The 26,932-nt window shown below is 41.3% G+C and overlaps 2 protein-coding genes across 3 annotated transcripts in view; one reads left to right on the top strand and one right to left on the bottom strand.

Moving 5' to 3' along the window:
• Positions 1-14,120, top strand: part of SCTR (secretin receptor) — a 45,989-nt gene extending 31,869 nt beyond the window's left edge. Inside the window, exons 11-15 of one of the 2 annotated variants that reach the window (XM_054971643.1) lie at positions 1,125-1,263; positions 3,586-3,627; positions 4,685-4,777; positions 13,048-13,103; positions 14,047-14,120. In XM_054971643.1, the coding sequence (XP_054827618.1) occupies positions 1,125-1,263; positions 3,586-3,627; positions 4,685-4,777; positions 13,048-13,103; positions 14,047-14,065 (349 nt within the window). In that variant the 3' untranslated portion in view covers positions 14,066-14,120. Of the gene's footprint in view, positions 1-1,124; positions 1,264-3,585; positions 3,628-4,684; positions 5,061-13,047; positions 13,104-14,046 lie in introns of those variants that run through there. The other variant, XM_054971642.1, reaches the window with a different exon arrangement.
• TMEM37 (transmembrane protein 37) lies at positions 13,124-19,409 on the bottom strand. Its single transcript, XM_054971644.1, has 2 exons — positions 19,308-19,409; positions 13,124-14,594 (listed from the first exon to the last, which is right to left on the bottom strand). The coding sequence occupies exons 1-2, from the start codon at positions 19,326-19,328 to the stop codon at positions 14,022-14,024; spliced, it is 594 nt and encodes a 197-aa protein (XP_054827619.1). The 5' UTR covers positions 19,329-19,409; the 3' UTR covers positions 13,124-14,021.
• Positions 19,410-26,932: the final 7,523 nt, after the last annotated feature.

Genomic DNA, 26,932 nt, shown 5'->3' on the forward strand with positions numbered 1-26,932 from the left:
TGGGGATACGCTTCGCATGTACTGAAGCTGCAAAATAGTACGTGACCCTTTTCAGATATAATGGTGATCACGCATGCTGAGATTTGTGTGTAATGTGCTCCCCTGTTCTGTGGGATAGGAGCACCAGAAATATAATGCCTGAAATGTCTGCTTTTACATTTATTTTAAAGACCTGCTCTTATGGTCTTCTATGCAGCAGTAATTCAAATACTGGGATTAACTGTACAATTGTAAGAACACTTTCCAGGAAGTAAACACCATCAAATAGACCTGAGTAGGATTCTGAGTAGACCTGCTTAGGATTGCTCTCTGAGATGCCTCTCTTTCATGCTCAAATGCTGGGCACCAATGCTTCTTTTTGTGGCAGGACACCATATCAGCAGGACAGGGATACTATGTAAAGATCTGGTGGTGGGAGGGAGAGAACAAGGGGTGGACTTGAGGACCAACTTTCTTATAACTTCTAACAGGGCTGGTTCTAGATTTTGGGGGCCCCTGGGCAGAGAGTTCTCAGAGGCCGCCATGCCCACTACTAGGCTCTCCTTCTTGCTCTCTCACTCATGTGTTCCATCCTTCCTTTGCCCACTCAGAAGTTCTCCAACCACTTGCTGTCATAGCTGCTAACACTGCCTGCAAGCCCTTTCCCCAATGGTGCTAGGTGCCACTGCCATAGCCACTAGGAATGCTGATGCACCACCAAACATGCGCTTCTCCAGCAGCCCAAGGCAGCATATGCAGCTGGGAGCAAAGGTGACAGAGCAGGCAGTGGAAGGATGAGAGTGCAAGCATCAGAGGAGATGTGTGAGTAGGGAGTCAGCAGCAGTGGGCCCCACCAGAAGTCATGGGCCCTGGCAGCTGCTCCACCTTGCTGTTTGCCAACACTGGCTCTGACTTCTAGCTTCACCAACAAAATGTATAGCAAGGAGGATTAATTTGGAGAAGTAGATGTGCTGTGTCTACCTTGCAGATGCTGTCCTTAAAACTGTTGAAGAGCTGCCCTCTTCTTTTGCTGTTGTTACTGCGACCTGGCATAAGGTCACACTTTAAACTGAGAGTAACATGATATTCACCTTTGTCAACATCACTTTCCTGTTCCTCCCAGTTGTCTTTGATCTTCCTCCTAGGAGACTTGCTAAATCAACACTTGTCCTCATCCCTCTCTTTGGAGTTCATTACATCATCTGTGCTTTTTTCCCTGATGATGCTAACAGTAGCATCCTGGAGATTCAGATTCTATTTGAACTAGCCCTAGGATCTTTCCAGGTAATTCTCTTATTAAAATTTTGCTCCTCCTTTACAGTCAAAAGCTCCTGCTCTTCTTTCACAATTGACTTAGAATTGGTGAAGGAAATGGCAAACTTTTGAAGTGTAAGAATTTTTCTTCTGGTATGGGTGTCCACAACAGTAATACAGTGAAACACACAGGTGTCCATTTACATGTGTCTGGGAGTGGGGCCACCCCTGTCTCTAAAGTCACCCCTGGACATTCCCAGGAGTAACAGGATGCCTACTTGGGAATCCATAATGCCAGCAACAGATAAGCCCACAAGGACATTCGCAACCAAGAAAAATGCTGTAACAACCGTAGCACAGTATAGGCCCTCACTCAGCCATAATCAATCACTGCATAGCCGGTAACAAGGAGGAAATCTGCAATAGCAGGAACCAGTATGGGCCTTTTAAGCCCCGACTTCAATCACTGGCAACAGTTGCTGGCAGTTTAGCTCAGCCAGGGCAATGGGAAGGGGGAAAGAGGCTTCAGGTGCAGCTCAAGATTTCCCTGAGGCCTCAGGAAACTGCTAGTTCTCACAAGTCCTAACTAAGACTGCATGTAAATTAAAAAGGCCATTCTACAAATAACATGACAAGTCCCAATCTTGATTAAGCCCTTTAGGAACTCTGGACTCAAGTTCAAAGATCAAATCGTGAAGCTGAGTGAAGGTTTAAAGGTTAAGCCCCCTTTCCCTTCCTTACACAGCTCTAAAGATGATTAAGGCTGCATTAGATGATGTTCTGCATCTGGTCTGCTTGAGCCCTAAGTGTTGACAAATCTTCAGTATCCTAAATCCTGAAACTCATGGGGAAAAGCCTGATGATGTTATGGGATGGGTCCTGGTGATGTCATAGTTTCACAGTGCATCCCACTTTGTTCCAGTCAAGGTCGATTCTGGCCCATGTAACTTGAGTTGTGCACCTCTGCTTTAAAAGGATAGAATGATGGAAAAAAATACAGAAGTATACATTAGAGTAAGGAATTTAAATCTTTTCACATAGGAACTCTGATTAGGTAACAGCCCAGAAATTCCATTGTTCTCAAAGCACCTTCCTAGAATCTTGTTTCATTTTCATTTTGTTTTTAAATGCCCATGTTGCAAGAAGAGCCTGTGGGATAGGAAATGCTGCATTTTTTACATTCAAATATATCATTTCCCCTGTTTTTTCCTGGTTGCTGTTGCAGCTGCTAATACCGAGCAGCAGCAACAAGTTTTCCACACAGCAGGTTTCCTTTTAAATTGGTGATGAAAAAGTGTTATACTGATATACTGTTATATCAATATATGTACCAAATTCTCTGAATTACCAGCTTTCATTTTTTAAAAAATCCCTAGCGCTTTTCCTTGCAGAGATATGCCTTTCCCCTTATATCTCCACAGCAAAAGGGAACCTGATACACTTATTGGCACCTGGCGTGGGCTTTCGAGGACCGTGGTTCTCTTTGTCAGATGCATCTGGCGGGGAGGACTGTGGTTATCGAGGGCTTGTGCTGCAGTGCTGCTGAACTCATTTTGATTTTGCTACTACAGACTAACAGGGCAAACTCCTTTGAATCTTTACACAAGCAAACTGATCCCCACACCAAAAGGAGCTGTCTGCATCTCCATATCAAAGGAGTTGTTTACATCCCCCCTCTCCTCCTCCCCCCCTTCCCCCCCTCTCCTCCTCTATATTTGGCCAGTTTCCTTCTGCCCTCCATGCATCTGACGAAGAGAACGTGGTTCTCGAAAGCTTATGCTACAATAAAATTGGTTAGTCTTAAAGGTGCTACTGGACTCTTTTTGATTTTGCTACTACAGACCAACACGGCTAACTCCTCTGGACATATTGGTATAACAGTCTATCAATATGATGCTGTTTAATCGCTAATTAAAAAGAAAGGAAAACACCAGTTCAGGGAGAGGAAATGGCTATCGTGGGGGAAATGGCTGCAGTGTGGGTGGGACTGGGAAAATCTGAATGTTCTCACCCACACAACAGCCGTCCAGGCTTTGCTGAGATTTTTCTCAAAACTTCAAAGCAAAGCATATTTGAGAAAGAGAGAAGAAAAGCTGTGGAAACACTCGGAGGTGCGTGAATCCACCATGATGCACTCCACATCCTACAGCATTGAACTTGGGACAAATAACCTATGTGGAAATACCCACCAAGTATAACTCACTGGATCTCTTTGGAAGCTACTGGCATACAAACATCCAACAACCATCTGCATACATAGAGCTTTATGTTTTGGACTTCCATGGTTACTCTGGAGTGCCAATTGGCTGTTTTCAGTTGTATATCTGGTAATACCGCTCTACTTTGTTTCAGGGTTTTGTTGTGGCTGTGATTTACTGCTTTCTTAATGGTGAGGTGAGTTTCCTACGAACACAAATTTACTCAAACTTAAGGTATTTTTCTTAATAAAATGCCATCTCAGCCATGCCAGACATTTTCTTACCCCTTGGCTAAGCCATAGAGGCTGGTTTGCATATTGTCCTCATAGTGAGAAAAGAAATATGACTGGGCTCCCTCCTCCACTTCCCTCCTTCAGAAGAAGGGAGGCGCAAACTTTATGAATCAGTGGACCCCCCCCCCCCAAAAAAGGTGTTTTTGGCTAAGGTCCATTTTTTTATTTGGGTCTGGCAGAATACTTCTCAAAAAATTGAAGGAGAAGATCCCATGACATGTGGCAAGGTTGTTTGGTAGTGTTGCCACAAATTTTATCGTCTGTAGTTTTAAAAGCAGTATGTAAATATAACTGTTAAGATTTTTCTTAGCATGAAGGTAAGTTTTAGAGAGAGCTGAATTTTCCTGTGAGTAGTAAAAAGGTGGCAGTGGTATTCTTTAGAGAAATACACATTAAAACAAAGGGCTGATGAGCAGTAGGGGTTGCCTACATTGGCCTACTGTATTACCAATCAGTAACCACAAATGGGGGTGGGTGGGTAATGGGTATTACACACACACAACTGGCTGTCTGGCACTGGTTGTAGGGAAAATATATAAAATACGTTGTTGCTCTGTTTTATGGTCCATGGGGAGGTTTAGAGGAGTGGGGAATCACCACCTCCAAGATTCTGACTCTGCTGAGAGTGCTCAGATAGAAAGGGGAGGAGGTTCTGCCCCATTTCCACACTGATCATCTCCAAGGCTTTGCCTTTGGTACCCTGCTATTCATCTCAGGCTTCCTAGTGCTTCCTGGTGGCATTTTTGGCCTTGCCACATTCCTCGCTCTGATTGGCCACATTCAGCTTCCAAGGTGGCCCCACTGATCAGCTGAGCCATGTTGTCATTGACAAGGCTGGAGACTCTTGGGTGATCAGCTTCTACAGCCCACAAACCCAGAAGTGAGGTGCCCCACTAGCAAATTCTTCCACTCTTCCTAGGACTTCCTATATGCCTGAAGTACTTTGAAATTTTTACTTAGGTGCAGCAGGAGATTCACAGAAAATGGCGGCAGTGGCACTTAAGGAAGTACATTCATTTAAGGAAGCATCACAGCTCTTCATCTCAGAATGAAGTAAGTGGATTCACACAGGTGCTGCAGCTGATGAAGCCCAGCCCTCAGGAGCAAAGAAGAACTGATGCCTCAAAACTGAGTGAAATGTAACCAGTTTAGAGCAGAAAAGAGCTAATTGCTTGCTTGGAGATAAACTCTCACTTGCCTTATCAGGCAGTGTGATTATGAAAGCTAAATGTGACTTTTCATTAGCTCTGCTTGGAGCCTTGTTTTGCCTATGGTTTGAATATTATTGTCACATGAGCTATTTTATGATGAAGATACAAGAAAATTTATTTCTTAGTGGAAGATTATTCCTGTCCTGGGCCGTCGTCACACGGGCATCTCTTCCGTTAAATTTACAGCATGTAGCGTCCTACCTGTTATCGGCACAGTAACGTTTCTTTGGGTCACCTAATGGCTCTTTGCGCCACCAGCTGTCCACACCGAAGCACTCTGTTCTGTTCTCTCTAACTGCGCAGAAGCAGCTCCTCCCCCCTTTTTTAAAAAAATTATTCTGGCGTTTAATTCCGCTATAACGGAATAACAGCATATAAACATTCCGTTAGAGCAAAACATTACGACCCTTTTGTTTTTCCAGCTTTGAAATTATATAAATAGCCCTTTGCCCACAGAAAACTCCCTGTCTGACGTGATCCCCATCGCTGAAGACTCTGCCATGGCGATTGAGTCATTTTTACTTCAGCAGAAAGTTTGCATTGTGTTATGTCGTTATGGCGTTATAAGGACATAATAAAATAAAAAAAAGGGAGTCGCAGGAAGAAATGGATTCTGGGATTGAAGGGAGGGCATAGGACGTTGCGAGGCGAAATACATCGATGTGAGGCATTCACACTGAGGCGCAAAATATCGCAACTATCAAGCAAAAAACAGCAATGAGGAAATCGCATCAGTGTTGGAATAAGGTGGGTGTTTGCCGGGAAATAGTGCCATTTTAGCGCTAAATAAAAGCCCGTGTGACGACGGCCCTGGTTTTGTTTATTTTCCTTCTAAGGCCACCACCCTAATAATTTTCATTCTTGGTCCTTTTAGATGACTTGAGTGTCAGATTAAAAGACTTTTGTGATTGTTTTTTCTGTTCAGTATTGTGTGGCTTATAGTCATTTGGCTAGAGATGGTTCATGTGCTGCATGAGGTCCTTGAGGCACGTTTTGGAAGACAAGCTTTCTTTACAAAACAAGAAAAGAGCTGCTCAAGTCAAAGTGCTCATAGCTGAAGTTCATTACCATAAATAACTGGCTGTAAGCTAGGAACTGTGATTGTCCTTTCACAAAACTCACATCTTGCAATTGTTTCTCATCCTGTAATCTGAAGGCTAGTCTACAGCAATTTGCTTTATGGAGAGTTACCAGTGATGCGTCGTCAGTTAGTATTGTACCTGAAGCATACCATACCTGTGTGCCATTCTTTGTTCTGATTTCCAGGTGTCATCTGAACAATATCCAAAGTGCAGTTTTTGACCCATCTTAGATCTTGCATACCTTAGAGGCTGATTTCTCCTTATGTTTTAGCATGATCTCTTTGATAGCTGAGCGTGCCCTGCTAACTATATCCGTTTAGAACATCAAGCGCATTTAGATGTGCCTTTATGACAGCTGCCCCATAACTTCCTTCCATGGGAGACGTGCCAAAGACTGAGCTGAACCTGTTTTGGATGTGTTAGAAGACCTGTTTGGGCCTCATGAGACGCGTTCATGAGTACTTTATTATCTGTATATTGTTTTTATTTTTGTATTTTTATAAACGTATAAATAAATGTGGATAAATGCAAATGGTGTCAGCTGACACAGCTGAAGCAGCATCTTATGCTGGGCAAGTGGGATCAGGGCACCCTGCTAAGCTGTTTATTGTTGGCAATTGTATCATCACATGTTTAATTCCCAAGTGTGTGTGTGTGTGTGGGGGGGAAACCCATATAATGGGGCCATCCTGGGGAAGAGTAGGCTCCCTTGGGTTTACAGAAATATCTGCAATCTTGTAGGGTTAACCTCCCCCCAATGGAATGGTGATGTTTGTGCATGAGCAGATGCTGTGTGATAGCTAGCACTTAGGAAAAATGGCACCCTAACCAGAAAAGGATGTTTCCCCTTGCCAGCCATTATCAGGAGGACTGAGAGAAAGTACCTGTTGGGAAGACTGTTCCAAAAGGGGTGCTTTCACAGCCTTGAGGACTGCAGAAAAAGTAGGATTGTTCTCATCTATATAAACATCCTTGTACAACCCAAAAAACAGTCTTTGGTTCCAGGTCCCTACTTGTACAATTCCAAGTATCAGGCATGGGTAGTGGTCTACCTCTGTGCTGATTACATCTCTTTGATGGCTGCCTCTGCAAAGTGATCCTAGTAAAAAAAAATCTGCTGGAACTCATCTACACCTAGTTTAGTGCCTCACAGCTGTACCTGCCAATCCTCTACCATGTTCTCTGTCTCAATGTTTTGCATTTTGTTAATTGATGCATCAATACATTTGCAATCTGGAGAGCTTTCTTATCAGACATATAGATGTCATCATGATACAGAAGTCTAAACTAAATATTAGAAGGGTGAAAACCTCATTATATTTCTCTATGGAGCACAAGTCAACTGGCTTGATTTTGACATGCAGTAAAATATATAGCAATAAGCTATGACATATTATTATCATTTTATACCTTGTCTTTCCCATTACCCTATGACAGTTGAATGTGAGTTTAAGCAGCCAAGTTCTGCATTATGACCTGCAGCCCATGGGTCAGATCCAACTCATGCATGAAGCAAGAAGGAGCAATTTCACTGTCTTCCATCTTCCCACACTGCAGTTTTCCAGTCCACATGGCTGTTACTGGACACGGGTCCTGCAACTCCAGAAATAAACTTTTTTGTGGTCAGAAATGGCTGCTGGGGAGAGCTCTGGGTGCATTAAATTTTCCACTGATGGATCACAAGATTAATCCCTTTATTCTTGTTCTTGTAGATAAAAAGTTCTTGTAGTTAATGATTTATTTTATTTATTTAAAACATTCATACTCTTTTAAAGATTTCTGATATATGGGATTCAAAACAGCTTACATAGAATTAAATGAAAAGAGAGAAAAAACAGCTATTACTCATTACTGACTAACTTCTATTCAAGGATCACTAAAAGCATGTTGAAAAAGTGAGCTTCTGGAATCTTTGCAGGGTTGGATCCTTCCTCACATCTTCATGGAGACACAGAACAGAAGTGGCAACTGAAAAAGCCCAAGTCTGAGCAGAAACTATATGTACTGCCCTGAGAGAAGGAACAGATAAAAATCCCTCGCCTGAAGATTCAAGCTGACATTGGTATTTTTGTTTTTGTTCCCAATCAAGATGAGGAACTGGAAATGGGAGAAAGTTACCCAACTGCATGTGGTCAAGCACATGCTAGAGTTTTTGCATGCTTGGAACCACTCCAGGCAAACAAACTTATGCTGTATCCAGCTGTGTGTAGGAAGGAAAGATCTTTCCTGAGATTATCTCTTCCTGACTAAGCTGATGCAAAATGCTGCTGCCTTTAGCCACACACAGGAATCGAGTTTAGTAGATCTAGCAACGCAGCCGTAAATGGGCTGAGAAGTAATCTGGCTCAGCTGCATTTGCTGGTAGGTGCTGAAGTTCCTAAGACTGTGCTGGGCTTTGGTCAGGATCCTACAAAGAAGTACTGCTCTCAGAGCCCTGTTCTGGATCCAGGCTGTGTGCTGCCAGTCTGGCACTTCACCTTTTTTGTGGTATCTCGGTCTGGGTCTTCCTCTGACACCACTCTTGCAAAGTGGGAACAGGTCCTGAGGCCTGGTGGATGCTTAGTGGTTAACTCCAAGGCCAGTGGCAAAGTCTCCCTGGCAGGCTCTGACAAAGTGGCCTTTGGAACTGCTGGAACGTGGTCAGCAGGTGCCTCTGCAGCATCAGGTCTTTCCTGATCCCACATGTCCTCCAGGTTTCCTGGCATTGGCTCTTCAGGCTCTGAGTTGGCCTTGATTAGTATTTGGATGGGAGACCTCCAATGAAGACCAGTGTTGCAGGGACAAACCACCTCTGTTAGTCCCTTGCCATGAAAACCCAACCCAGGGGTGCTGTAAGTCAGCCATGACTTGATGGCACTCTCCACCATCAATAGAACTAATAGCAGCTCCCCAGGGCTCCTCAAGTAAGAACACTGAACTGTAGGGGAGGCTTAAGTCCGCCCCAATTGCCACAGTCCCAATCTGAATTTGGGCCCCACATGCCTTGGGACTGAGTTCCCAGCAGAGAACTCCAGGTGCATGTCTGGTCTTAAAATCTTCTGGCAGCTATGCATCTGCCACAGGGACTTTGTAATGGGTTAATTGGCACTTATCCCATAGCACCTCACAAAGTCAGACTATGTACAGTTTTAGTACAGCGCCCCCTCTGGGATCCTTAGGCCCTATCATATCTAATATCTCTTCTCCAGACCTTTGCTGTTTTATTTTCTGGAAAAAGACATTCAGTGCCTGTATATTTATGCTCATATTAAATGGGGAGACTTCCAGTGAAGACCAAGGTTGCAGAGGCAGGCAACAGCAAACCACCAATGTTAGTCTCTTGCCATGAAAACCCCACCAGGGGTCAGCTATAACTTGTAAGTCAGCTATAACTTGAGGGCACTCTCCACCACTCCAATAAATGAGTAACCATCTGCCCCGTGGCGCAAAGTGGTAAGCTGCAGTATTGCAGCCCAAGTTCTGCTCATGACCTGAGTTCGATCCTGGCAGAAGCCCGGTTCAAGTAGCCGGCTCAAGGTTGACTCAGCCTTCCATCTTTCCGAGGTTGGTAAAATGAGTACCCAGTTTCCTGGGGGTAAAGTGTAGATGACTGGGCAAGGCAATGGCAAACCACACCGTAACAAAGTCTGCTAAGAAAACGTTGTGATGCAACGTCCTCCCATGGGTCAGTAATGACTCGGTGCTTTACCTTTTACCTGCCCCCAACTTCTGGTCTCAGACTTTATAAATAACCACAACTATCAATTCAAATGGTAGTTTATTAAACAATTTACATTCAAGTTGTAGATTTCTTCATTGTTTTTTACAGTTTTTAGAAAATAGTTATAGTTTAGAAAAACTACAAGATACAACTTATACAACAAAAAAATATGGGAGGCAAGGACCCTATGCAAATCAACACCTGCACTATATAATGCTCTCTAGAATTTTCTAACAAAATAACCTTTGATAAGCATGGAATCATGATGAGCCAATAGAAGAATTAGCAATAGAATGCCATTTAGAGCGAATCCACTAGGACTATTTCACTTCAGCCATTACGTCATAGATGAGAAAGCCCTTATTCAAGTGGAAAGGTATGATACCCAGCCCGTGTCTAATGCACATGAGAGAGAGCCTTGCTAGAGTGCCCATCCCATTTTTTTTAAATACAGAATGATTAATATTCCAACAGAAACTGAAGGGTTTTTGCAGTTTCCTGATGTTGGCATTTCCCAGCTTTGTCTTCTCTGTAATCAAAGACAAGTGATTCTTTGAAGTAAGTTGCCAGGATTTCACACAACAAATGAGTAACAACTGCACATTTGTTGTGATGTAACCACATCATTTGGATAGGCCCTTAGCAAACAAGTCTTTGCACAATTACCCTAGTATATCGTTCTTTCAAAAGGACTTGACATTTCCTAGGCACATTTAGAACTGCCCTTGAATAAAATAGTGTGCTGTCTTCAGTTGTCAGATCTCTATTACTTTAAAGGACTGTCCTTTACAGCAGGACATGAGTCTAGTGGCACCTTACAGATGAACAAGATTTACAGAGTGTAAGCTTTCAAGAGTCAAAGCTCACTTTGTCTCTGAAGAAGGAAGCTCTGACTCTCAAAAGCTTACACCCTGAAAATCTTGCTTGTCTCTAAGGTGCCACTAGACTCATGTCCTGCTGTTCTACTGCAGACTGACATGGCTATCCAGAAGAATACAGCTCCAAACATCAAAATGCATATCTTTTATTTTACAAGATAGTGCCATGAGCAACAGTAAAAAAAAGCCATTCTCTGACTTGGGACCAAAGAACAGGATGAATTTGCCCAATAAAGCGTATTCTTAACTGCATTACAGCAATAGTTGAGAATGAGAACATATTTTTTTTACAGCTATGTGAAGTTGGCCCATTCATAAGTAGTTTTAGTTACTGAGTGAACAGTCTATGAAAGTCTATTGGATGGCGGCAAGAATTGAGAAGACTTCTTGGATATTAGTTGGTGCACTGAATGCCAACTCACATGGTACCTTCAACATTGAGTGGCATCATACTTTCACTGCCATGTTTTGCAAAAAACAGATGGCCTACCTGACAAGCACATTCTGTCAAGGCACACTAGGTGGAATCATAAAGTTTTCTAAGGCTAAGAAGAGTCTTTTATTCATGAAAGATACCTTCTATGAATGGATCTACATTCCCAATCATTATATTAAAAGACTGCTTTGTTACAGCACCCTATAGATGGACGTTGGGAATTTAATGAACAAGCTGTTTGTTAGAGAGTTGCTGAATATCAGCCACTGAAGGTACAGACATGAATAACAATTGTTAGGAGTTTAAGAGCACACAGCTTTACATCTATAAAACCATCTTGTACTTAAAAAACCCAAATTCTTGTGATTCCAAACAGCACCTTAAACAGATGTGCAATTTGAAATTTCTGCCAATACCCAGTGAATGCCAACTTTTGTGCTAAAAAGAATGGGAGACTTAAGACACCCAAGATTCCCAGTCACAGGCCTGTTTTTACTAATGTTCCCACACCATGCTGAAAGAATAAAAAGACAATATATATCCCCAGGTCATTGAACTCTTTGTCTTGTTGCTATAATACAATATGAAGCCGCTTACTCAAGGACACAGGGTTGCTATGGAACAATGAAGAATAAACATGCTAAAGGAGATAAACATGTTTAAATCTGGATTTACAATCTATATAATTGTAAGAGAGAGGGGACAAGCAGAGTGTTTCATGAGTGCATTCTTGGAAGGTTGCAACTGGCTTTTCAAACAAGCAGTTAAGAGGCTGTTTCCTCCTTCCGCCACAAATGTGCAAACACACACTACTCTGCTGATGGTTCCTTTTAAAGCTGACCATGTCAGGATTCCCTGAATTGATTTCTGCATCACTGATGAAAATAACTGGGCTGAAGACTCATCTACATGTTACATGTTTCTGGTCACATAATTCACACATGCCATTATTTTCTCCCATATCCAGAATATTTGCACCATTTGTGTTTAATCACTTATGATTTCTGCAAAATAATCTTGAACAAATTTCTGCCACCCACTCACCCTTTTGACAGCTGTTTTTACATCTTCAATGAATTTACTTGACAGGATATCTGCACCCTTGAACAACCCTGTGATAGCCAGTCTTGCGTGGATATTGGCTTGTGAAATGATAATTTCTCTAGAATGTACTCAAAATGAGTGCACGTAAAAACAAAAAGGTACTTTAGGGTGTTAAGGTTGTTGCTTTACCAAGAAAAGATTGATTCACACATAACTATTATGATAAAAAGATATTTGTTGAACATGTATTTAGATGAAAATAAACAGATTGCTCCAGAAACCTTGACTAAACTGTTTCTAAGCATTCTTGTCCAAGAGTTTATTTTTAACAGGAATACTGAAGCGGATCTGTGGACCAATATTGCTAGCTCAGATTGTTACAGTTGTCCTTGGAGCGAAACAGGAACTTCCTGTGCTTTTTATAGCAAGGATTGGAAGTGACATTAACAAGGTTTTGAGCACACCTTACTCCAGTCTGTATCCTATCCTGTCAGGACTGCATATCCATTGGCTGCTGCAAGGGGCTGTCTTTTTCATGCGGGAGTGTTTTTCTTTCCCCCTTTTCTAGGACAGAAGTGATTTTTGTGATCAAAAGAAATAATCATATATAACCAAAGCCTGACAACATTGGGGCCTACAGCATAGAATCTGGTTTTGTAGGGGACCGGTAGGAGTGAAAACATTTTGATTCTATGAACTGCTATCTTATCAACCGGAATGGTATGACAGTAAAGATAGGAATACTAAAGGGGTCCTTGTACAATTACATACATGCAATCAAATAGTACCTAAATAAGTGAATACTGCAGATGTTATTTCATAGTGCAAATATGTCTTCAGATATTGCTAGAGTGACGCTCACAATCAAAAACAGTATAGCAGCTTTGGCATGACTAAAGCCAATATATGCATATGCTTTTCTAGCATGGTGCCTTTCTCCGGTTCCTTTCTAAAATACAATTCTTTTTTCAGGCAATAACCTCTGAAGAAAACAGAAGTAACAGCCATATGGAAGGAAGAAATTTCAGGTAACATAGGAAAGGGGCTGGGTTTCTGCTGAAAAGGGCTGAGAACAAGTGGGCCTATGAAGAAATGGATGACCATCAAGGAGCCAAAGAAGATGGTAGGAGATGAGAGACCATCTCCACATTAAGTAGAATAATCACACAGTATACAATGAAATATCATCACATATGGTACGGTAAAATAATTGCACTGTATATAAAATGTATATGCTGTCATGAAGGAAATGACGAGGAGCAAAGCCCAACTAATGGTTTAATCTTGGCCATGCTAAAATGCAAAATATGTAGGTTAATTAGGAACTGGTGATCTAGGTTGCATTATCCAATGTTCTGCCTTGCACAAATGTTTCTAACTCCAGCAGTGCAGGAATTAACAAACCAAGATTTAGTAAAAGAATAAAGCAAATGTACACAGTATATGTGTCATACTCCAATGACACACTGAATTTGTGTAAACATCTGAAGCTCTAAAGTTAGATTTTACTTATTTCTCATTCAAAGCAATGATATTTGTTAGTTCTAACAAACATCCCATTATTTTCAACAGGACTCACAGTACAACCCTGTGCGGTTACTGTAGTCTAAGTCCATTAGCCAGAGTAACTCTGCATAGGATTGTAGTGCTAGTCATTTACTGTAGCTGGATTGGGGCCATTTTTTTCATTGAGCTTTAAATTAAGCAAAACATTCATTTGTCATTCCATTACCATTGACAGTTACATTACTAAAGAAAAACCCAGCAGGTCTTAACATTCAACTTCCCAAAGTCAAACATCCATTATCAACTGATCTTGGACATATCCCCTGAAAGTGGTACTTATTGGCAAAATGTTTGCTGTGTGCTTGAGAAACTCTTGTGTCCTTTTTTGAGCACTACAGAACCTTGACATACTGACTTAGCAGAGCTGATATCTTGTATTCTTAATTTTTTCCCATTCTATTCCAGGGAAACGTTATGTTGTTAAGATGAAGCCCACTGAGTCCATTCAGGAAGAAAAGGCAGGTAGCAATGAACTCACACCAATAGGTTAATGTAAAGCCTGTGAAGGTGATGTAGTCTCTGAGAAGGATCAAGAAGCTCAAAACTCCACTGGATGAGAGCAGAAACGAAAAAAGAATGAGGGCTGATCCCATCGACCACTTCTTTCTTGAGCTGATGTCTTCACACACTTGAGAGACCATGAGAAGCTCCAGGCCAAAGATTGCTACTACAACAGCAAAAGACACCATACTTCTTGCAAGAATCATTCCTATGTTGATTCCAGTGATGTTGGCCAGTGTAAGATTGGTGGTACATTTCAGGGCACTATTGTTCCCAATGGCACAGAAGTGCCACAATCCAAAAAGTTTTCCTTTGGCAAAAAGCCAGTGACCATCACACACTGAAATGGAGGACAGGACTATTGCTATTGCAGCACATAGGATAATCAGGCTCCTAATAAAAGTCTCAAAGAACGATCTCTTGGGTCTTCTGTGAGTAAGTAGCCGCTGCGCCTTAAAGAAGAGAAGTTCCCCAAAAGAAAAGAATGTTAAAACATGCCTTCTACATTTCAAAGCAAGATATGTTTGTATCATGGCTACTAGATTGTGATAATTATTGAGGCCGATTAGAAAGAATATTCAAAAATAGCATTGCTCTTTGGAATCAATTAAATATATCCTGAAGTTTTATAGACAGAAAATGGCATGACAGGCAAAGTGGGTTATAAAGGCAATAATCTAATTTGCCTACTTGAGGGAAGGTACGTGATTGGCTGTGTAACTGGTACAGCTAAAGTATTAGCATTTATGACTGTGACACAGTCACCTCACCGCTGTGCTGTCACACGTTGGCACTGCCTACTTTCCATCTTGGAAATGGAAAAGGAGCTTTCCTTTTGGTTGCTTTATGAAAATCTGACCTAATCTAGCAGGAGGCTGAAAGAAATCAAAAAGTTTCTTCTGAGCTCATTATTATCAGCTGATGTCTGCTGTACTGTGGGTTCTTCTCCTAAAATGGCTTCCATTCCATGGGAAAGAGGAAAAGCCCCCAGAGCATTACTGAACATACTCTGCAAGAGCTACTGTCTGCCAGCTAGCCTCATCTTACGTTATCCACTGGGAGTGATGCTTTTCATCTTCTGTTCTTTGCTATGCAGCAATACCTTTCTGGACACGGTGCCATGGACAATGCTCACCAGCAGCATCTCTTCAGTAACTGCTATGACCTAGGTTTCTGAGGCCACCCTGCAGATTTTAGGGTGAAGCCTTAATATTGTAAACTAACATTCCAGACCTTTTCATGTTGTATCTTTTCCTGTTTTAACAAAATATAATTGTTTTCTGCAAGTAAGTGTGCAAGCAGCACTCAACAATTAAATGAGGTCCTGGGTTTCCTGAAAGGCACTTTACAGCTAGATTTTTGAATCCAGCCATTGGACTGAACACAAAGGTCATGCTATACTTTAATGTTACATCCTTCTTTGGGTTTTTGTATATAGTGCCTTGGTTGACAGCTACTCTGAGAAGCCAATGAGACATCATGGTTTTCAAAAACAATCGCTATTTTTATTTAGCAGGCATAGACATGTTGTTAGCTGCCTCAAAGAATCTACCCACACACACATCTCAGGGTTTTTTAAAGATTGTGTAGTAAGAAGTTTGATACATGTATGGTGTTTCTGATTGCCAACATAACCCCTGCACTCTGATCCAAGGCTAGTTAGAAGTCTATAGCCATATGTGCTGTTCTGCCTTTGCTTGTCCTTTGCAGGGTCACTGACTGTAGTTTCCCCTTTCCAGTAACCCCCTATGATTCCCAGAAAAAAATTGCTGGAGGTTGTGGGGGGTGGGTGGGTTGCAGAGAAAAAGCCATGTAAGGGTGGGAGGCTGTAGTAAGGAGGGGAATGAGGTGAGATTGCCTCTTCTCACTTTTCCATCAGCAGAACTTCAAGAGGATCCTGATGTGTGTACAGATGTGATTTGTGAATGGACAAATGTGTTCCACAAAGGCAATAAACCACTCTCAATCTACTTCTGTCTTGAGGGGAATCTTTGCACATTTACTTCTAACCCTGAACCCAAAGAATTACTTCACTCTGCACAAGGCACAGCCCTTTCTGGAAGGTGCACTGACTTTCTTATGAGTCTGATCTCCTGTCAGTTATGTGGTGGAATATATCTCCAGCTCCAGGTTTAGCAACTAGAATCTATGAAAATATAAACTGGACACTTGTAGTTTTGGACTACCAAGATTTATGTGCTTTTTAATGCTGGTGGACTCAGAAGTACCTAATTAAACATTCACAAGGTGCATGGTGTATAGGCTGTACATGCAAAAGACTGTAGGAGCAAGTCTTAAGTTTGTATACACCTTCCTTTAAGTGTACAATGCTGCATGTCACACAGTCTGTACGTCCTATATCTATGAACCTCCAGCCACTCAAGGAAAGAACATTGTTTGTGATGTATAATTTTTGGCTTTCTATGTGCAATGTGATGTGTGTGTATGTATTTGCAGGAGTTTTGAAGCCACAAACTCATTCACGAATCCCAGCATGTATGTGATGTTCATACCAAGAGCCTGTGTGAACTGTCCTTGAGTATAGATTAATTCATATAAATAGATTAACACAGTGAACCTCTGAATGATTGTGGTTAAATAGCAGTATGATTGCTTTACCACAATATATGACTTAGCCTATGTTTACTACATAATATTAAATGTAGGTTATGTTACAATGTAATTAATAATCCTATATTTTGTATTTATACATTTAGACTTCTGTATGCCTATATTTGAATTTATCTTTCTTTCCAAATTTCTGCAATGCATACTCTATTGACTTACACTGTGTAATGCACTTTCAGTGAGAATGGTGGAATATTAAATAAATAAATAAATAAATGCTTGAAGCACTTCACATCCAATAACTCAGTAATCCTCACAACCACATTATCACATATGCTGGTATTATTATGCCACGATACAGGTGGGGAAGCTAAGGCCAAAAGATAGTGGGTAGTGGTTTGCCTCAGGCCATCTAACAACTTTATGGTTGAGCTATAATTTAAACTAGGAATCTCCTCACATGTATTTTAACCCCTTTTCCACACAAGCATGGCAAAGCAAGCACACAGCTTCAACCTCAACAAAAAGCAGCCCAGCAGTGCTCCAGTCACACACCCATGCTGATTTGGATAGACAAAATGACCTAATACGTAAGAATTACTACCTCCTAGTGTTTATGTGGACAATTGGAAATTAAATACAAAATAGTTGGTGATACTTGAACACATTGACATGCCACAAGGGAGAAATGCAGTCAAGCAGTTTTGCTGACAATACAACACTGATACAGATGTCCTAGTGCAACTATATGATGCCCTAGTGCAGCAACTGAAACAGAGCTGTGCGGCCCACAGTTCAAAATATACCTCATTTACGAACTCCCTAGATGGATTTAGGCAAGTTCCTATTTCTCAGCTTTGGCCCTTAACTGCAGTGAAAAATACTAAGCTACTTTACAGGAGATTTTGTAAGGATATGAAATCAAGAAAACAGGAAAATGAGTTTGAAAAGGAAAAAAAAGGCTCCCAATGACCTCTGTTAACTTGTGAACATTCTTGTGGAATGGTAATAGCAAGGCATCATCCGAGAGACTTCAAGCAAAATCTTATACATTACATTTTAATAAAGTGATTTTTTTTAGTATTTATACAACACTTTCAAATGTATATTGCACTTTTCAAAGTACTTCAGATACACTTTAAAGACTCATGGAGGGCCAAAAGAAACTGGTCAGATATAGAGGAGGAGAGGGGAGGGCGGGTTAGATGCAAACAGCTCCTTCTGATATGTAGATGCAAACAGCTCCTTCTGATATGGAGATCAGTTTGCTTCTGTAAAGGTTCAGAGGAGTTAGAAGTGTTAGTCTGTAGTAGCAAAATCAAAAAGAGTCCAGTAGCACCTCCAAGACCAACCAATTCCACTGCAGCACAAGCCTTCGAGAATCACAGCTCTCCCCGCCAGATGCATCTGACAAAGAGAACTGCAGTCCTCGAAAGCCCACGCCAGGTGCCACTGGCCTCCCCCTGACCCCGCTTCTGTAAAGGAAATCAGTTACCTTGAAAGATTCTCGAAAGCTTATGCTACAATAAAGTTGGTTAGTCTTAAAGGTGCTACTGGACTCTTTTTGATTTTGCCACTACAGACTAACACGGCTAACTCCTCTGGATCTATGACTTTAAAGACTGTGAAGTGCTATATAAATGCTAAAAATTATAAAAGAAAAATAAGACGTTGTTGGAAGTCCCCTCAGATGATGCTGATTTCATAATTCACAGCCTAACAGTTCATTTTGAGCAGGTCTTTCTTGTCCATCATCCCATGTTTCCTCTTCACTTAACAGTAACCCTGCAATACATGGTATATTTAAACACAATGCTTTTGTACGAGACCTTTCCAAGAACTAGAGAGAGAAAGCAAAAGAGAGAGTCAGTTTTGCTGAAACATCACTAATGGCATGCCAGGAATCAGATCTTTGCCTGATCTTTGTAAACAACTAACTGCATTCCAAGACAGAAGGGAAAAAACACTATTTGAATTCTTTGTCTGCAAAATCCACACAGTAAAACAGTGGAGCAAAGTCTTTTTACCAGCATTAATGTATTTTTCCAAATCCTGAAATACTTCTCCACTATATCCTCTTTGACAACAATCACAGTTTGTCCTCCAGATAATTAATAAAAGCTTGACTCCTGTCACTACTTTATGAATTTAAGCAAACTTAAGAAATCAAGCTATCAAACTCTGATTTCAGGGGCAGAGGGGTGGGGGAGATTGGCAATGGCAAAATAAAGGGCCTCTTTCTGCTTTTCATTGTTGTTACCCTAAATAGTGTCTCCTGATATGGAAAGCTTGCTTAAAAGAAAAGCAAAAGCAACACGGATTGATCGTTTGCGTTTGGAGGAACTTTCCTCCTTTTAAAAGACCCTTTTTTAAAAACCCACAAAGAGCAACAGGTGGGGAGAAGTCAGAGGAGGTGGCTGAGAGGGGCCGCTCTGCCTGTAGGGCGAACAGTAAACATGTACAGGCTGCTTACAATGGAAGAACAAAGGACCGCAGCTCCAAGCTTGCACGACTGCAAAAGCACTCCATCTCTCGCACCCAAACAACAGAGATCTCCCCCCGACTGACGCTCCTGGCTCTACGGTCCCCGCAATTACCTGCACTGCTATAGCTGTCATGCTGACTTCTGCTCCTTCCAGAGGAGGAGGAAACCCAGAGAGGAACTTAGATTGGCTTTGTTTCTGGCGCTGACAGGAAAGCCTCCTCCTCCCCCACCCCCTACTTCAGGGTCAGAGGGGCCCGGCCAGGAGTCCTGCAGGCAGCAGCAGCCGCCGCTCCGTCAACATCCTAGAGAAGCTGAGGGAGCCGCTGCGAGGCAGGGCTGATTGGTGCCCTTTGAGTTTTCCCTCTGGCTGAGTCAGCAGCCAACCCCGGGGGGGGGGGGAGGCGGGCGGGCGGACGGGCGGGCAAAAACGGCTGGAGCTGGCAACCGGAGGAGGGGGGAGAGAGGCGAGGCTGCTTGTGGCTCTGGGAAATCACAGCATCAGGAAAGTGCAGCTGTGCTGGCTTCTTATGCCACCCCTTCACACAGAAGGAAACGTCTGAGAGAGGTGCACAGCTTAAGAAGATGTGTTGGCTGGTACAAAAGCAAACACCTCAAGAATCCTTGCAATTCTCCACTGAAAGGGTAGGCCTGGGTGCCCTCCCCCCTCCGCAACTGGTCTAAGGGGAGTTTTACTCTCAAAAGTTCATACCCTGGAATTCTATGTAGTTGGTCTTTAAGGCACTACGAGACGCGAAACTTCTACTACAGACCAACACAGCTACTCACCTGTGAAAATGTCTGTGTGCCAGCAAACAAAAGGGAGGAGGGGGACAAGAGTGGAACTTGGCTGGACACACTGGGAACGAGGCAACTGCAGCAATGCTGGCAACAACTCAGGGGCTCGCTTTGGATCAGGGACTGAAAGTAATGATGGGCCATGCCTGTGGCCTTTTCCAGCATCACCAGAGTGCCTGTATGTCAGAGGCTAGCAAGGGCAGAGAATTGGCCCTGCCCCTGTATGCTGGGCAAAAGGATCTACTCTGCTGCTGCTCAGTATGTGTGGCAGGGGTCAGACTCAGCTACATCTGATTCAGGCTTTTGCAGAATAATTTGGGGAAGGACCCAATTTCACAACCACTTGTAGTGTGGTATAACATTTACCCATATGTGCCATACCTGAAAGTGGTCATGTTATGGCTGACAAGGAACAGTTTTTTGCATGCTGCTATGAAGCTGAGAGAGCAAGCCTAGGTAGGTCTACTCAGAAGTAAGTCCCATGTTTTTCAATGGGGATTACACCCAGGAAAGTGTCCTCAGGACTGCAGCCAGAGAATGTTAGCAATGGCATGCATGGATATGATCCACACAGAAATTGGCATGTTAGCATCATCTTTTGTTGGAAAAAGCTGCCTAAAAATGTGTTAAGCAGCACACTGACCAATATTAAAATGTGGGCATGGGTACCTCCCCCACAAGCATTTGCTTGGCCTTGAGCACAACATTGACTCAGAAGAACCATTCTATGTCTTTGATCCACTGGCAATTTCTGCAGACGGCAGGGATTTCCATTCATAGAATGTGACTTCCTTACGTTCCTTGTTTGCTGCAGCCCAAAATGACCTCTGAAATGCTACTTCTGGGGAACAAGGGATACCCTAGGAACAGGATTAGGGGAGAGCGAGAGGTCTACTGTAGAAGGAAAGACTCACCCCTCCCCTTCTGTCCACAGGACTTCTCTATTGGATCCAAGGCTATAATTAATTAGGGATTCATTCTCTGGGAGTATGTTATAAGATGTGAAATTCACTACCAGAGGATGCAGTGATGGCCACAGGCTCAGACAGCTTTAAAAAAGGGATCAGACAAACTAATGGAGGATGGGGCCATAGTGACTAAAGGGAACCTCCACAGTCATAGGCAGTGAACCTCTGAATACCAGTGCCAGGGGGCAACTCCAGGGGAAGACCTCAGACTGTGCTCTGTTGTCAGCCCTGTAGAATAACTGGTTGGTCACTGTGTGAGACAGGTTGGTGGACTAGATGGACCAGTGGTCTGATCCAGCAGAGCTCTTCTTATGTTCTTATATATTGTGTGACATGTACAAATATTTATTTTTTAGCCAGGTTGTGCTCACCATATCTTGGATCAAAGAAGACTCAAGGCCAAACTAAAGGATATGGGGGAGAGTCATGACCAGGCTTTCTTGAATTTTTAAAGGTGAAAAGTCATTGTGGGGAGGAGGGGCCTAGCCCTTTCCCATATGCTGTTTTCTCAGTTTAAATCTCCCCTGAAATTGCTTGCCCCATGGGCATGTGGGTGGGAAAGAACAATTTAAATCAGATAAATTGCACAGGGGATGGTAAAATCATCCTCCCTCAGCAATTCACCCCTCTCCCCACTACTTTTAAATTACAAAAAGCAGGCAATCCTGTCCACAGGCCCTTTGTGTATCATTTAATGTGGCCCCAGGGTGACAATACTATGCAATCCTGTCACTTATAGGAAAAATGCAGGCAGTCATCTTGGTCCATTAGAAAAAATTCCAAATGGCAACAATTATTAAGATCAACTAAAAAGTCTCAAAATAGTGAGCTAGCTTTAAAGTTCACCAGTCTTCTTCTTCTGGCTTTATATTAGGAGAGAAAAGATATGTATGAAGAAATGAACATTGAAAAACAAAGGCATATAGATCCATAGCTCTTGGTTATATAGTAAGGGTTTCGTTTTCCCAACACGTCTCGTTCTTCTAGCTTCTTATGTGGCTTTCTGCAGCTCAGCATGGGATTCAGCCGTCCTCTTGAACTAGGTTCACATTCCCAGAATGGTAAAATTTGTTGTGGTGGATTCAGCATATGGCTAGTTTCTCTGCCAATTAAATGTAACTAAATTTTGAATGTAAGCAGATTTTAAATTGCATGTTAGCAAAATACAGCAAATGTCAATGCAATGTACATTCTACAAAAATCCAAAGAGAGCTTTCTGTCTGGCGTATACTGGAGAGAAAGAAAGAAAGAAAGAAAGAAAGAAAGAAAGAAAGAAAGAAAATCTGCAAAAGGAGGCCAAATCGTGCAAATTCACCCTTACAGCTGATTTTTTTTATCCCTACTCCACTTTTTTATGGATGGAGAAAATTGTTGAAGACCATTTTTGTTACACCCAACTTTTTAAAAAGTCACAAAACAGTGAGCAAACTTGAATTTATCAGCAGGTTCCCCCCCCCCCCTCCCCATGTATCAGCATGGCTACCTGCAGGTTTTGGTTCAAGATACATATCCTTTGAATCTAAAGTTAGCCAAACATGACTGATCTGTGTTTGGTGATTAGATTACTAAAGAGATGAGTATGAAAAAGTAATGTGAAATGCTACCCTATGCACCTATGTGCCTCCTAGTTTGTGATTTGAAGGAAAGTGAAAGTACCTGCCCTGTTTCTATTTGATTAGTTTTAGTTACCAATACACTTTTTATTAGACTTTGTTACCAGCTGCTTCAGCATAAACAATGCCAGTCAAGCAGTATTTCTTTCTTGCTTTTTTCATATCTACATATATTCATTCTCAATGAACTGATCAATGTTCTGGCATTTATCACTACTCATTCTATTTTTATGGGAATTTGCCTGTGTTATTAAAAACACATGATTTCTTGCCACATCCCCATTGCAGACACAGACATTTGGCCTACCATCATGAGCAATGTGCACATTTGTCACACCAGAAATCAAAGAGAGACAGTTATCACAAGCTACATTTCCTGTCCAGGCCAATCTGTAGATTTTAGGGGATATATTTAAGACTAGTCACTCTGATGCACTCAAACAATGGAACCTATTTACTTTTATTCAGGGTTGAGGACATGTTGTGTAAGACATTTAATCCCCAGCATCACTTTTGTGGCATTGGAGATTCTTTTGTGCAATTGCAATACAATTGGAGCAAGTTTTTTGCTTTCTAAATTGTAATACATTTCTAATGCACACCTTAACATTTAATAACATTTTATAGACTAGCATTTTGTGCTTCTGTGTGTGTGTGTTATTTTCACATGTAAGCTTAGAACAAAATGAAAGACTACATAGTTTAATGCTAATATGCATACCAAGTTTTCTGGTAGCAATTTTTCTTTTTTTAAAACATTCTTTTTACAAAACATTAACATTTTCAGAACACTAGAGGTGTTTCCATATCTATTTTCATTTCCACGTGCCTGATCCTTGAAATCTTTACTTAAAAATCTCTTTGCATTACCTTCTAGTAATTTGTTTGTGCTGTCATCTTCATTCAGGATTGCATATCTCTTCACTTTAGGCATTCTGAAACCTTAACAGCTTTTACAGCATCATAAAGATCTATCTTTTGTGTCTTCTGAGTGTTGGCATGGTCTGAATTTTCTCGTATTACCAGCTTAATGAGATATGAGTTTGTTCAGATAATCTTGTGGATATATTTCCACATTTCATCTTGGTGACCCTTCCATCTCCACATAACTCTGATTTAAGCAAAATTCAGAGGAATCTAACTCAATTTGGTTGGATTTAATATGGTGGCAGTGTTGTGACTATTTAAAAAAAACTTTTAAGGCTCCTTCTACACTCTGCAACAAATTAGAAATTGTCAGATTTCTCTCTGTCTGAAAGAAGATGGATCCTGATAACTAGAAATCAACAGATTCTGATAACTAGAAATGATCAAGATGAACCTCTAATATACACTTAAGAGTACATTTCAGAGGATGCAATCTGCAGTTTTATACAGCTCAGGGAATAGCAAAGGACTCAGACAATGTTTTTAGCTCTTTATATACTTTTGATCTTATATTTGCATCACAAGAAAAGCCCTGCTGGGATGATAAAAGTCAACTTTTGCATACACTCATCATTTGATTAATTAGCTACTGCTTCAAACAAATAGAAGATGTGATAGCGTGCAAATCTTAAGGAAAAACATTCTCTCTTATCAGGCTGTGCAGTATTGTTGCTTTCAAAGTCCAGACTTTGTCCTGCAGTCACAGCAATTTAGGCTTAAGGGTGTCAGTCACAGCTCTGCGAGGGATACTCTGATACTTCATGTAGTCAGAGGCTGTTATCGTATGGTATCATTCATACTAAGTCATAGGTGAGTGATAAAATCACATGCTTGTCACGTACACTGTCCTAGGATCTCCAGTTATGAAAGTAGCTGTATTGGGAAAGAAGTTCATGTCTGAAGTAAGATTTGCAGCCCTGAGATTCTGTAGAAAGTTGAATGTGCTTATCACAGCATGAACAGATAAGATAAAGAGGACTTAAGGACTCGCTCTTTTATTTAGGGGGAACGGACAGAGAATACTGGACTTGCTCAAGGCTGTAGAAAGAATAGATTGAAGAACAAGGCAGAAGACAAGCCTCCTGATTTTGTCTCAGTTTGTAGAAATAAGACAGGTTAGCCCCTGTTGAGAAAAAGAATAATGAAGAGAGAAAAAACCACTAGGAAGTCCAGTGAATCCAGTGGAAGTGGTTCTGTACAAAACAAAGTGAGTGCATTGTGAAATAATATAACTCCCAGTCCAAAAAAGAGAGAGGAAATGGAAATGTTTATTCATCTCAACTACAATCCCTTGAAAGTGCTTTGAGGGCAATGCATGACATTATTTCAGCTGTGGACAAACGTTGGAATTTTGTGCTGTCAACTCACATGGAACTCACAGCTATCTCATAATATATCGGCTGCTCTGAAAGACAGTAAGTGTCCCCCAATAATGGTGTGGGGGGGATGCATAACAAATCCTCCCACTAGAGTATTAGTACCCTTAAAAAAACTATTTCCCAATACTAGTCTATTTTCTGGTGGGATAAACCACGTGGAACTTACACACTGGGTGAATTTAGATAATCAGTTTACCACATGGAAAAGTTTTCTTTTTTAACATGTGTGTTGAAGTGCTGCACGGCAGATAACTGTGATTAAGTTCGTACAAGCCCAGCGCTGTTTTGCTCCACCCCTGGTTACTGTTGTTTCTATGGAGTGAAACTATTAGTTCCACCTATCCCTCCATGCACTGTTGCCACAATATTTTGTTGCCCTTTCCTGGTTCTTTATTTATGAAAGTATTTATTTTGTTTTCTGTGTTAAAAGTTAGCTCATATTGATATTTGTGTTGTTTGTATTGGTTTCCAAATATATTTTCAGTAAGACATTTTCTTGTTCTTTTGTAGATATGTAAGGAAAAGTCCTTTTAATTAAAAACATGATTTCTGGCCTTAAAAAATATTTTCTAATGAACACAATGCCTGTGAGGAAGGGGTGTTAAAACAAACACTGTGCATTACAGGAATTAGCTATACTACTGATGAACACACAGAGAGAAATAGATTTTGCCCTTTTTTGTTCCTTTCAGTAAAACTGCACTGGATCCTAAGAACTGGGGAACAGAACTTTCCCACCTAATTTCCCCTGTCGAAGACCCATAACCGCCACCCCCCTGGAAGCTGCTTTAGGGGAACAATGGGGACTCATTTGGCAACGTCGTTAATTCCTCACATTTATATTCCTCACAGAAGATCAGGGTAGAATACATGGATGAGGTGAACATTTTTGCTTCACAACAGTGCTGTAGAAGAAGGGAAGACTGTGGATGAGAACCTAAGCAGAGCTACACGCTTTGGAATCCATAGAAATCAGTGGACTTAGAAGGGTAGAACTTTGCTGAGGATGGCACTGCCGGTGAATGCCATGCCTGTGTGGGAATTTTAATCCGAATCTCCTTAGTCCAAGATTATCATTTTAAATATTATACCATACTGGTTCTCTCAGATAGTGTTATAGATGGGGGAGTTGGTGTAAATTGGGATTGTGTTACATGAAGGGAAGCATCTTGTAGCGGTGCAAGAAGACTTTCAGATCCTCACCACAATTAATGTGCTTATATGTACTTATACACCAGCCTTGCAATCTTAAAAAAAAAAATTGTAAGCCCCCCCCCTATTAACTATACAGACTGAAAACAAGATTTGTGACATACATGCATGTTCAGCCTTCCCAATCCCTCATTGTACCATGTTTTTTAAAAAAATAAAAGAAACTATTAATATGCCCAAGAGAAAAAGAGAACCATTAAATATTTGGTACTGTGAAAGCTGAAAACAATGAGGAAAAAACAGAGAAAGGCAGTTGCTTTAAAAAGTAACGAGCAAAACAACTCTTTCAGTGCAAGCTTATAGCTTCTCTGGTGAGGGAGGGAATATGATCCCCATTCAATGTCACCAGAAATTGATTACTCTTATAGACAATCCTCCAGCCACGTAGGAAATAGTAAGGAAGCTTCACCAGTAATGACCAAAAACACAATGCATGAAAATGCAGGGTAGGAAAACAGTTATACTATATGAGCAGCCAAGAAACCACATGGTAAAGCTGGTATTCACTCAATCAAGAGCTCTAATTGGTTAGCAGACTTTAACCCCACATTAACAATACAGCCTTTCTAATCTTCTCATATGACGAAATAGGAGGAAAAATAGATGGATGTTGCCTGCCACTATTTCAGTATTTCCAACTTAGGGCTATTTCTCAAGGGATACAAAATACATACTAAGCAGGAATGAGACTGAATTTGTTATTAGAAAGGAATATCTGTAAAGGATCAGAATGAATAGGAGGATTATTTAGACTCTTCAAAACAAAGGGCAGGGACATAAAAGCAGATGCAAAAAAGTTATAGGAGATCCTATTCTACAGCATTAAGAATGAGATTAATGCAT

Source organism: Eublepharis macularius, chromosome 2 (assembly GCF_028583425.1).
Source record: "Eublepharis macularius isolate TG4126 chromosome 2, MPM_Emac_v1.0, whole genome shotgun sequence".
NCBI lineage: Eukaryota > Metazoa > Chordata > Lepidosauria > Squamata > Eublepharidae > Eublepharis > Eublepharis macularius.